At 41.9% G+C, this 11,079-nt stretch overlaps 1 protein-coding gene across 2 annotated transcripts in view; it reads right to left on the bottom strand.

The window, feature by feature from the left end:
* Positions 1–804: 804 nt before the first annotated feature.
* The window catches only part of jarid2b (jumonji and AT-rich interaction domain containing 2b), a 105,401-nt gene continuing 95,126 nt past the window's right edge, over positions 805–11,079 (bottom strand). The window contains exons 8-18 of one of the 2 annotated variants that reach the window (XM_079258599.1): positions 10,090–10,694; positions 6,513–6,605; positions 6,159–6,277; positions 5,925–5,995; positions 5,666–5,780; positions 5,440–5,545; positions 5,151–5,333; positions 4,758–4,888; positions 4,295–4,481; positions 3,723–3,830; positions 805–3,327 (exon numbers count right to left, since the gene is read on the bottom strand). In XM_079258599.1, the coding sequence (XP_079114725.1) occupies positions 3,055–3,327; positions 3,723–3,830; positions 4,295–4,481; positions 4,758–4,888; positions 5,151–5,333; positions 5,440–5,545; positions 5,666–5,780; positions 5,925–5,995; positions 6,159–6,277; positions 6,513–6,605; positions 10,090–10,694 (1,991 nt within the window). In that variant the 3' untranslated portion in view covers positions 805–3,054. The remainder of the gene's footprint in view (positions 3,328–3,722; positions 3,831–4,294; positions 4,482–4,757; positions 4,889–5,150; positions 5,334–5,439; positions 5,546–5,665; positions 5,781–5,924; positions 5,996–6,158; positions 6,278–6,512; positions 6,606–10,089; positions 10,695–11,079) is intronic. The other variant, XM_079258600.1, reaches the window with a different exon arrangement.

Genomic DNA, 11,079 nt, shown 5'->3' with positions numbered 1-11,079 from the left:
TTATTGTTTGGGTGCCATGTCCACACAGAAATGGTGCTTTGAGAGCCAGAGAATAAAGTTACATCTGTGTATCAGCTGAGGCACACGACTCAAGCTGTTATATCACGTGTGGTATATCCATCCAATATGGGTTGTCTGTTTAAGGAGCCCACTTCCTCACTCTTTACCTCATTCCCTGATGAAAGCACACTACCTGCTTTTATAAGCTAAAAGTTCAAATGTAAAATTCAGTGGAATTTTTAATGTTTAAAAACATGTCGGCAGGAGTGCTGGGATCAGAGCTTTGCAGCTACACCACAGTTTTTAACAAAGTTTTTATTCATCAATCCAAATTATTTGAATGAATTGCAAATCATGTAGACCAGGTCCTAATCTAGAGCCATTTTTGAGTTTATTTTGCCTTTTATTTATTATTTACAAAGAAAACCTGGTTATAGCGCCACTTACAGGCCTGACATATGAACTACTGCATTTTTAGCTGCTTAGTGTTTATGTTCACATTTCCAGAAACAAATCTGCATTTATGTAAAACATTTATAAAGCAGCATCAATTCCTCTTTGTGCAGGTGTAAATATCTCTGCCCTCCAACAGATAAGAACTCAAATCTAAAATATGAGGATTCATTACACTTTTCGCAAATCAAAAAAAAAAAAAAAAAGAACAAACAAAAACCTACATACACAGAAACACAAGAAGGGTGGAAAGAAATGACAGTGAATTGTCAGTAAGTTTTTATTAAACCTCAAGTACAAACTGCAAAAGTAAAAAACTGTCAATATAACCAACATGAAACTTTTCCAAATGGAGGGAAATGCCGAGATGCGGCACTAATAAATTAAGTCACCAGAGACCCCGCAGTGAGCAAGTAGTTCATACTGTAGAAAATGAAAGAAAACAAGAGGAACCTAGCAATAAACAAAACCAGAAAAAGAATCCCATCAGAAAATATGTTGTAAGGTCATAAAAACTTGACAACCACTTTTTTTTAATGTATTTTTTTTATTTATGTTGAAAACACCCGACTTGGTATTTCATTAAATAGTCCTAAAACAGTTCAGTCTTCTGAAAGGGACAACAACCAACAAACTGGATTATAGGATTTTTCCTTGACAGTCATCACTGGCAAGCTCAGTGCAACATGAGTAGCTACTACATTTTTGTTGAATTTTCAGTAATGAAAATGTAAAAACCCATTTTTTTGTCAACATATCATTTTTTCCCTTTTCTTTAAAAAAGTAAAGCTAAACAAACAAAACTAGGTTGGAGGAGGAGGAGAAGGGGCGATCGTTGGCTACTCAATATCTTCTTTCATAGTGATATAAGCAGCACTTAAAATTTTTATCCACATTTACCAGAGCAACCCTGTAAGCGTCAAACTCACACGGATGAAGAAAGGGAAATGTAAGGCTTTTTCTTCATCAAGCACTCTCCTCTGGAACATTTTCTCTCTTCTCTAGTCCTTCCTTCCTTTCTTTCTTACTTAACCCCTGAAAAAGGCTCAAGTATTTAAAGAAATTTACAGGATTTATGTACAAAAAGTTGATGTTTGTTTGTGTTGGATTTTTCTCTTCTCTTAAAAAAAAAAAAAAAAAAGAAAAAGAAAAAACATCACTCTTAATATATCTGGAAAAGGGGAAAAAATGCAAAAGCACAAAGAAAAGAGAAAAAAAAAAAAAAACTTGGATTTGATATTTCACATTTTACACTCTTTAACTAGTGGCTCTACTTGAGATAACACAACAGATCAACAAAAGTAGAAAAAAATAATAATAATATAATATAATAATTAATGTTTACTGGTACAGATGAAACAAGAGGACTGGAAGAATGGAATGTTAACACGATTGCACATCTAGAACCAGAAAAGCATGAAAGCCTTTCTGCCCTGTGGGTCGGGGGTGCGAGAGCTAGCCGATAGCTGGTGCTTACCCCCAGATTTTTTTTTTTTTTTTTTTTTTTCATTTTTTGTGTTGTTATACAGTAATTATCACCAACAGCACCAATAAAATGGATCTCCTTTCTAAGTATCAGGCACCATTTTCACTCACTAGTGAAGAAGGGATCCCTCCATACAAGAAGGAAGTGAAGTGAGAGATGACCACTCAGAGGTCAAGCATCTGCAGCTTTGCTCACCTCACATCCACCAATGCACAGAAACATCCACAAGGACCAAAAATAAACATATAAAACAGAAAACTTTTCACAAAAGAAAAAAAAAATTCTAGCAGAAACAAGGCTAAATTTAAAAAAAAAAAAAAAAACTTAGGAAAAAAATATGTAGCCAACCAACAGTAAACCAACCTGTCTTTCAAGTTTTTATCTTGCATCACCAAGCCACCTTTTTAAAGAAAAAAGATCAAAAATAATAATTATAATAATAATAATAAAGGGACTGCATCAAGAACACAGTTCAAATAAAAACAATAAAATACTCTTCTTCCTCAAGTGAAGGACAGAGAGAAACTTTGGGTAACTACTTGATGTCATTCTCGTTTCATGGCAGCCTTTTCAATCAACCCAAGTTCACAGTTGAGTGGGAAAGGGTGGGCTTCAGTCTGGGAGATGGCGAGGGCGGGGTAAAAGTGATGCAAGAAAAAGGTAACAAACGTAACCCATTTCAGATGCGGAAGGATGGGCAGGGAGCAGGAGGGGAACGGCAACATGGGGTCCGCCAAATCTTCCTCTGAACGTGACGCTTAATGCTTGTAATGTTGGCTGAAAGAGGGGCAGGCGCTCTAAAAATCATCCGCAATAAAAACTATTTCTTCTTTCATACTAGTGCAAAAAAGACATCTTGCTTTTTTTTTCTTTTTTTTTTTTCTTCCTTTTTTATAAACAAGCCTGTCGTACTAAATGAGAGGTGTATTTGGAGATTGAGGTTTTTTTTTTTTTTTTAAACAATTTGGAATAAGTGGTGCAGAGAACAGATTGGTAGTAATCTTAAATAACAAAAACTGTGGGTGGAGGGGAGGTATGGAAGTTTTGATGGGGGTGAGGTGAAAGGAGAACACAGGAACGTAGCGTGGTGACGTGGCAGCACCCCCCCACTTCTTTCAGGACACAGCCGCAGCTTTGGGCATGTGGCTGGATGACAGGCGTGCCAGGGACACCTCTACAGTGGCGCGTTTTCTTGGACCTCGCTTGGCTGGCGATGCTTTGGCAGGGCTTAAGCTGTGGCATGAGTCCCCCCCTCCTCCTCCTCCACTAACGACGACGACACTGCCTCCTCCTCCTACTCCTCCTACTCCTCCACCAATGCCGCCGCTTCCCCCATTCTTTAACATGGCCCGCCCGCACACCTGGCTCACCAAACTGTTGATTTGCTCCTGTGGGAGAAAAGCACAGAGAAGAGTGCTTCGTCAATATGTTGGGTTTTTTTTTCTTTGTTTTTCTCCAATTTTGCACTTCATTTACTAGAATCAAAATAAAGACCTTCCATCTCAGCCATGGTGTAAGAAGGTGGGTGAAACAAATGAAAGCACTCACATCCTTAATAATAATAAAAAAATGTATAAACAAATGTAATCCCTCTTCAGCTGCTATACTCCACATGCTCTCGTCACACCGAGCCCGACTGTTTCTCTCAGCTGAATTTTACCATGTTTTTGCTTCTGAACATACACAAGAAGAACGGTGTCATGGTAAAAGCTCTGGGAAAGCGCAAGCTGAACAGATATCGACCTCTTCTGGACGAAAAGGGAACTGAACCGCAGCGGCTTACCTCATCGTATCGGTACATCATCTTAAGTCCTCTGCAGGACTTGTGCTTCTCCACGTAGCGCAGGGCACACTCCAGACAGAAAACCACGTTGTCTGTCTCCTGAACCACCTGTACAAACACAAAACAACGAAAAAAAACCAAAACAAGACATCACCATTAACTTCATGGAATCAATTGCAATTTCTAATTATTATTTAGTAAACACAAAAGTAACCCTGATAAATCATTTCTTTCCATTTACTCCTTTAATACAGCTGATAAGGGGTTGAAGACGTAAAATACTGCAGTGTTTCAGCTTATTTTAAGTATATGGTAAAAATGAGTCAGCTGCATCATTTGGTGTGTTACACGTAACATTTGGTTTGGGATACTTTGCTAATCTGCTATAAAGTGCCACAGAAATTATGTTTAGTTGTTTTATACAACATAAAAGCTAAATTTCTTATGGAAAGCTATAAAAAAATGGTTTAAAAAATTCAAATTGTGTCAATTAATTAATCATTTTAACAGTTAATTGGCAAATATAAAGCAAACCCTTTTAAACACACAAGAGCCCTGCTTTGTGCGCTCACCATGGACAGGTAGCAGAGATGCTGACAGATTTGGCAGCGTCTCTCTGAAGACTCCAGTGCCAGCCATTTCCCGCGGGGCTTCTTGCGGCCCTCGCCGGGCCCCAGGCCACCATCGTGTGTGCCATAGCGGGCAGAGGAAAGTAGACCTGCCTTGTAAAGTTCCTGACGTTGATGCATCTCTATGTTCCTGTTGGACGAGAAAATGCCTCGATAAGAGGAAGCCAGAAAGAACTAAGTGCAGAGCAAAATTTCTGCTTGTTGCCCTGAGGAGACAGGAAGGCAGTGATGCACAATCGCTGAACTGAGTTAATGAAATGTTAACAACGCTCCTTGAAATGGCTTCATACTTTTAGAAGCAAACCATCTCTATGATGTTACAGCGAACCTTTCACGCTGGTCGCTAGTCTCTCTGGATTTGTACTTTCGGTGTGTTTTGTGTAAGTGCACATGTGCTGACACCTGCCTGAGGTCTTTGAGAAGGGCGGAGATGGTGGTGAGGAGAAGGCCGTTGTCCCTCTTGGACTCAGCTGTGGCAATCTGATACAGTAGCTTCTCCATGGAGAAGGGTTTGGCTATACAACGACATTTCAGGTCCTGGGACGGAAGCAAGCAGAGGACATTATTATATATTATTGATAAGCAAAGCCACAATGTGAAAATGTCACTTTTTCTTAAACTTACAGGAAATAGTAAGTTCAACATGCAGGCAAATTAGAGTCTACAGCTCCGGGTTTTTACTCTATTTCTCTGTTTTATATGCTTTGAGGAACCACAACCGAGGAGTAAAATATGCATCTTAAGTGCAAGATCTGTCGTTATTAGTTTAACATGGACGTTTCCAGTTCTGTGAGCTGACCTTTGCAGCCTGGTAACCCAGGTTCATCCAGTGTGGTGTGGCAAAGTGCACCGTCTCTGACACGCTGTAGCCACAGCACACTTTAGAGACAAAGGCACCAGGGAAGCAGACCACAAACTGGCCACACCTCTGGACTGTACGGTAAACCTTGATGCCTTCGCGGCACAGCACCTCTGGAGAGATCTGGAAGGTTAACATAAGGGAGAAAAACTGTTACATTTAGTACTTAAAACTAACAGATGGCTTGACTTGATCTTACAATGTTACACACAGAGAGAAAAAATCTGACCATAATATTCTTCTCCAGCATTTCTAGTCCTGGGGTGCCGTTGGCTTGAAGCAGTGTATGGACCACTTTGTCCAGCTTAGCCTTCTCCTCAGCAGGGACAGAATACCTATAAGAACAACAGACAGGCATATTGTTTTAAATCTGCAGGCTCTCCAAGCTAAGTTTACAGACTTCAGTGTCAAATACAGATAACCTCAGTGGTGGAAACAGCTCTGTGCATTCTTACCAAATGCAATCAGCACCAGTGTGTAAGTAATCAATATATGGAAGGCGATTTTGGTCTCGAGACCAGCATGAGGTAGAAAAGACCATGCCAACGTTTAGCCAGGGAATGGTCACCCCTGCAGAGAGGAGACGAGAGAAAAACAAAGCATTAATAAGTCCAAGGAATGTAGTTAATAAACATCAGTTTTTTTGTTTTTTTTTTAGTAGAGAAAAGTCTTAAAACAATGCTAGAAGCTACAGTCCTTATTCGTTGTGCTTACCAGGCACAGCACCCAGATGTCTCAGTATGGATCCAGCGTTATTTGGGAGGACGGTGAGGTTCCATCCATGTCTTATGAAAAAAGAAAAAGTCATTTCCTTATTGTTTGAAAGATATGCCTGCTCAACAGCATCAAAGGAATCAACAGATTTACTCCGAATTTGTGAGTGGTTTACCGTTCAAGACTACAATTGTGAAACACAGCTAATCTGTATATTAAATATAAGGAACTCACTTTGCAAATGGCTCTGACTTTCCTGTGGGGAATCCACTGCCGTGTGTACTGGTGTCCACCTTCCCACAATGCACTGCCACGTGGCAATCTCTCTGCTCCACAATCCTCCAGTATTCTTGCTGCAATGAGGGGAATAAAAGGGAGAAACTGATGAGTAAAGAAGGCATGAAACAGGTTTCAGGTGGCAGATAGGTTAGTTAATTCCAAAAAGGACTCCCAGATGATGAGGCAGATTATTTTCTTGCAACAGCTTTACATACACTTCTAATTTAGAGTTAAAACAATTTAACCACTCAAAGCTGTTTACAGTTTGAATTTATTCTAAGTCTCTGATGAAGGCATCGGCACGCTAACCTCAACCTCAGCAGCTCCCGGTTCCTTGTTAAAGCACATGGTCATGGTGTTGCGGGCTATCCTGAAGAAGTTGGTCAAGGACACGGATTTCCCCTGCAAAAAAAACTAAATAAGTTTTGGAAGTGACGGTGTGCCCTGTTTAGAGGAGGAAACTGCATATAATAAATTTATAGAACTCTGACATGTTAAAGCAGCAACAAGAGAGGCCAGCGAAGAGATGAAGGTGAATAAAAAACCAAATAAATACGGTTAGATCCGAATGAATTCCCTACTTTTCTACCTTATATTTAGGTAGATGTGTTTTGGTGTAAGATTGCATACAAATAAATCATGTGTATATGTATTTGTATATATCCCTACAAGGCTCTCACTTGAACTCAACCATAACTCTCAAACACATTTCCCCTGGACTCAATAACGCCCACCCCTTCATGGACACTCATGCTCCAGAAAACCTTTTAAGATGACCATAAATCTGCCAGCTCCTGGCCTGGAGATGGTGGAAACTGACCTTGTGGATTCCCTGCGCTCTTAGTAACAATTTGTCTTTTGCTCTCTCTCTTTTTTTTTTCCCTTATTGCTTCATCCAGTAGACATCCAGATGTTTTCAAAATAGTATCTGACCTAGGACAGTCAAATAACAAGATACTGGCCATCCTGTAGGCACTGACAAAGCTTTATTTCTCCCAGTCAGTAGAAGGACTTTTGAGCTTTTTTTCTTGCATAATCAGAGAGTTAATTATACCCTTGATGTCCACTTTATTCTGTTGACAGATAAAGTGCAATCCAACCTCTTTTTGGAGTCCTCTCTGTGATGAAAAGGGCATACAAACTAAACTGTGCAGAAAAGTGAGTCCTATTTTGACAAGCCTGTCCTGTCAAGATGGTGACAGCCATTCATAAGTCACCGCACTGAATACTACTTCTACACATCATTGATCTAATATTGATTGTACAAGAACAACTCTGTTGACAATATCTCCAATCTTCAGAAGGAGGCGAAACAGAGAGATATAGTTACTTAAGGGACAAAAAAAATAAAAGTGAGTAGCATCCACATTTAGGATGAGAGGTTTTTATGGTCCTCAGCCGGAATAGGGTGGATTGCCCTCTCCGGGTCGAGAGTGAGGTCCTGCCTCAAGTGGAGGAGTTTAAATATCTCGGGGTCTTGTTCACGAGTGAGGGAAGGACGAGATTGACAGATCTTCCCGGTCTGTCGTGGTGAAGAAGGAGCTGAGCCAGAAGGTGAAGCTCTCGATTTACCAGTCGATCTACGTTCCTACCCTCACCTATGGTCATGAGCTGTGGGTCGTGACCGAAAGAACAAGATCTCGTATACAGGCGGCTGAAATGAGTTTCCTCCGCAGGGTGGCCGGGCTCTCCCTTAGAGAGGTAGGGTGAGGAGCTCGGTCATCCGAGAGGGGCTCAGAGTAGAGCCGCTGCTCCTCCGCATCGAGAGGAACCAGTTGAGGTGGCTCGGGCATCTGGTCAGGATGCTTCCTGGATGCCTCCCTGGTGAGGTGTTCCAGGCACGTCCCTCTGGGAGGAGACCCCGGGGAAGACCCAGGACACGCTGGAGGGATTATATCTCTCGGCTGGCCTGGGAACGCCTCAGGATCCCCCCTGCAGAGTTGGCAAATGTGGCTGGGGAGAGGGAAGTCTGGGCTTCCCTGCTTAGGCTGCTGCCCCCGCGACCCAACCCCGGATAAGCAGCACGAAGACGAGACGAGAGGTTTTTATGCAACATAAGGTTGAATAAGAGAGTGACTCAGCAGGATAAAGTCATCTTAATGACAGAAACAGTTGCCTTTTTATCTCATCAGAATGCTGTGGCAAATTGTCTCGACACAAACATCAACATAGCAGACACTGTTGTGCATAGGGTGTGTTTGACAGAGCTATGTGCACAAATTGCTGCCCTTACAGGTGAGGACTCATCAGCCTGGAAGGGAGATTGGCAAGAGGACGGTACGTATGATGGGTGGTCAGGGGGATAAAGGGGACTGCAAATTAGGGAGGAGGGACATCTGCAGGGGGATAAAATCTATAGGTACTGGGTTAAAACTGCTGATGGGTTGGAAAAGTTTGAGGGAGCAGAGTTTCTAGAAGGGGCCAGGCCAGGTGGCGGGGTGGGTCTGCCTTTTCTCTGACCTACATTTCAGCCAAACAAATCAGCAAAGCTGCCAACAGGAAAGAGCGTTGAGAATACATCAAATGTTGGTCCATATGCACACACATATAGGTAAGACTACAGGATACCTCAGCACATACATAACTGCACAGATGAACAAACCCACAAGATGTGCAAGGTAACACTTCTGTTATTCACTTTCACACTGAAAACCAGGTCAAACTAAAGTTTGCTAAAAGAAAATTTAACTACAAACCATCAGTAACGCGTTAAAACTTCAATGGTTACAAACATCTTAGCCGTGAACACCAAGCCATTGTTGTGATCCAGTGTTTGTACACTGGATGTAAAAACCAAAGGTGTCAGACGCAGTGCAGAGATGGAAAAGTTCAACAAGACTTAAGAAGAAGACTATTTCACCATCAGAGGAAGCAAACAACATTGTGTTTGAATTACTAACACTGTACCGATTGTGCTACAAATAGAGTATCAGTTTGTGTTGTAAGTCTCTCTGCTTGATGAAAAATCTTAAAATGCACTGAGATGACAAGTCAACAATGGCATGCGTTTCATTTCAAAATCATATTTTTCTTTCTGGTTGATGATACGGAAACCAAACCTCTGATGAATAATGCAGAGGCTTTTTTACTGCAACAGCACTTCTACTGCTCCTTTTTCATGAAGAAGTTGTTCAGGGTAGAAAGACAGTCAAGTCAAGTAATTCAAAGCAAACATACACTTCTTTTATCAATATTTCATGTCTACCTCAATTATCTCAGCTTAATGTCTTAAAGTGGATGAGGTTGACGGAAAGGGGTAAACGGTGAATGCTACGTGACTAAAGGGAATGAGTTAGGGGAAAAGTGGGAGGGACAATAAACCCTTGTCACCCCCCACTTCCATCAACCTTGGTGGTGAAAGTTTATTCAAGAAGTTTAAGTGCATATTTTCTCATTCAGGCATTAGAAAGGTGGAAAGCATTAGAAAACACAAAACACCTTCATTAGCACATCAGAGGAGTTGTAGACTCATAACACCTTACATGCAACTTTAGCAGTTAGTCTCAATACTACGGACGTTGCCATGGCAGAAGAATACTACCCAACAGCCAAAAAAGGCATCCCATATATGGAGAGAATGTGCACCAAAACAAATACAGAAATAGAAGCCAAATTACAACGACGCATGTGAAAGATGTGTATAGTATTATTCTGCTGAGTTAGCTTTATACTAGCTGAAAGTTACATGAAAGAAACCATGAAAACCAAGCAGCGAGGAAGCAACATCCACTGCTGCTTCCACGCCGTAGTGCTACTGCTGATGGCAGATCAACTGTTGACCTTTAAATGACAATTAAAAAAGTGTTAACAGCACTTATAGACTTCAGATCACAGGAAGGAATGAACAGAAAAAGAATAAAGAAATGACAAGGAAAGATAGACTTACGTGTCTCTTGTCTGTATGCTTCAAGAGTGTGGCATAAACAGCAAGTGCCTTCCTCATCCTCACCTTGTAAATACATTTGTGCTGGTCACTGAGCACGCCTCTGTCCTCCTCCGCCTGCTCCTCTCCATGCTGCCTGTCCTCTTTGCCTTGTTTTTCCTGAGCGAAGAGCCGGCGCCGGCCCGCTTTGACCTGAGCTTCCAGCTCCTTCAGACGGTGATAGACTCCGTTGGTGCGGTGGTGCCCTGTTGCCCCCCCCACTACGCCACCTACTAGCCCGTTTTTGGGCTCATAGCGTGGCAGCGAAAGCCCGTTAGGAGCAGAAGAATCCGAGAGACCCTCAAGAGGGCCCCGTCGCGACTCCAGATTCTTTTTCTCCTGTAGCACCTCAGTCAGCAGTCGCAGGCGCTCCTCGGCGCTGAGCGAGTCGTAGGAGAGGATGTACTGGAGGTAAGCCTCCTGCAGCTTAGCCAGTCGGTCCTGCGCAGATTTAGGGATGCGCAGGAGGTCAGCGAGCTTGGTCCACTTCTTCAGGTCCATCACCTGCTGCATGCCGCCCATGTCATTGATGAGCTGGAAAAAACATGACAGGTCCACTTCGCAACCACCTGCATGAAAAACAAACAAATAAATAGTTGGTAGATTCAACAGGAACTTTCTTTTCTTTTAAACTCAGGTCTTAAAAGCAAAAATACCATCATTTTAGAGCATTTTCTTCAGCAGAGATCATTTTACATGAAACGGTCCCCTCAACTTTAAAAAATGATCTGAACTATAACTAGAAACTGAGATACAAATTACTCTTAATGTAGAACTGATCTGCTGGGGACACTACAGGAAGTCATTTGGAAGCTGGCTGCTCCGTTGTGGCCCTCCGTCTGCCAGGTCTCTCTGGCTTACATCTGCACGCAGCTGCATATAAATGCTAAATACATGGCAGATCGCAGTAAACCACAAAACCAACCAGTGTAAAATGATTACATTTCCACTGCT

This window comes from Telmatherina bonti (genome assembly GCF_933228915.1).
Source record: "Telmatherina bonti genome assembly, chromosome: 19".
Classification (NCBI taxonomy): Eukaryota; Metazoa; Chordata; class Actinopteri; order Atheriniformes; family Telmatherinidae; genus Telmatherina; species Telmatherina bonti.
Note: the sequence above shows the minus strand (reverse complement) of the source record. Positions and strands in the feature narration are given on the sequence as shown.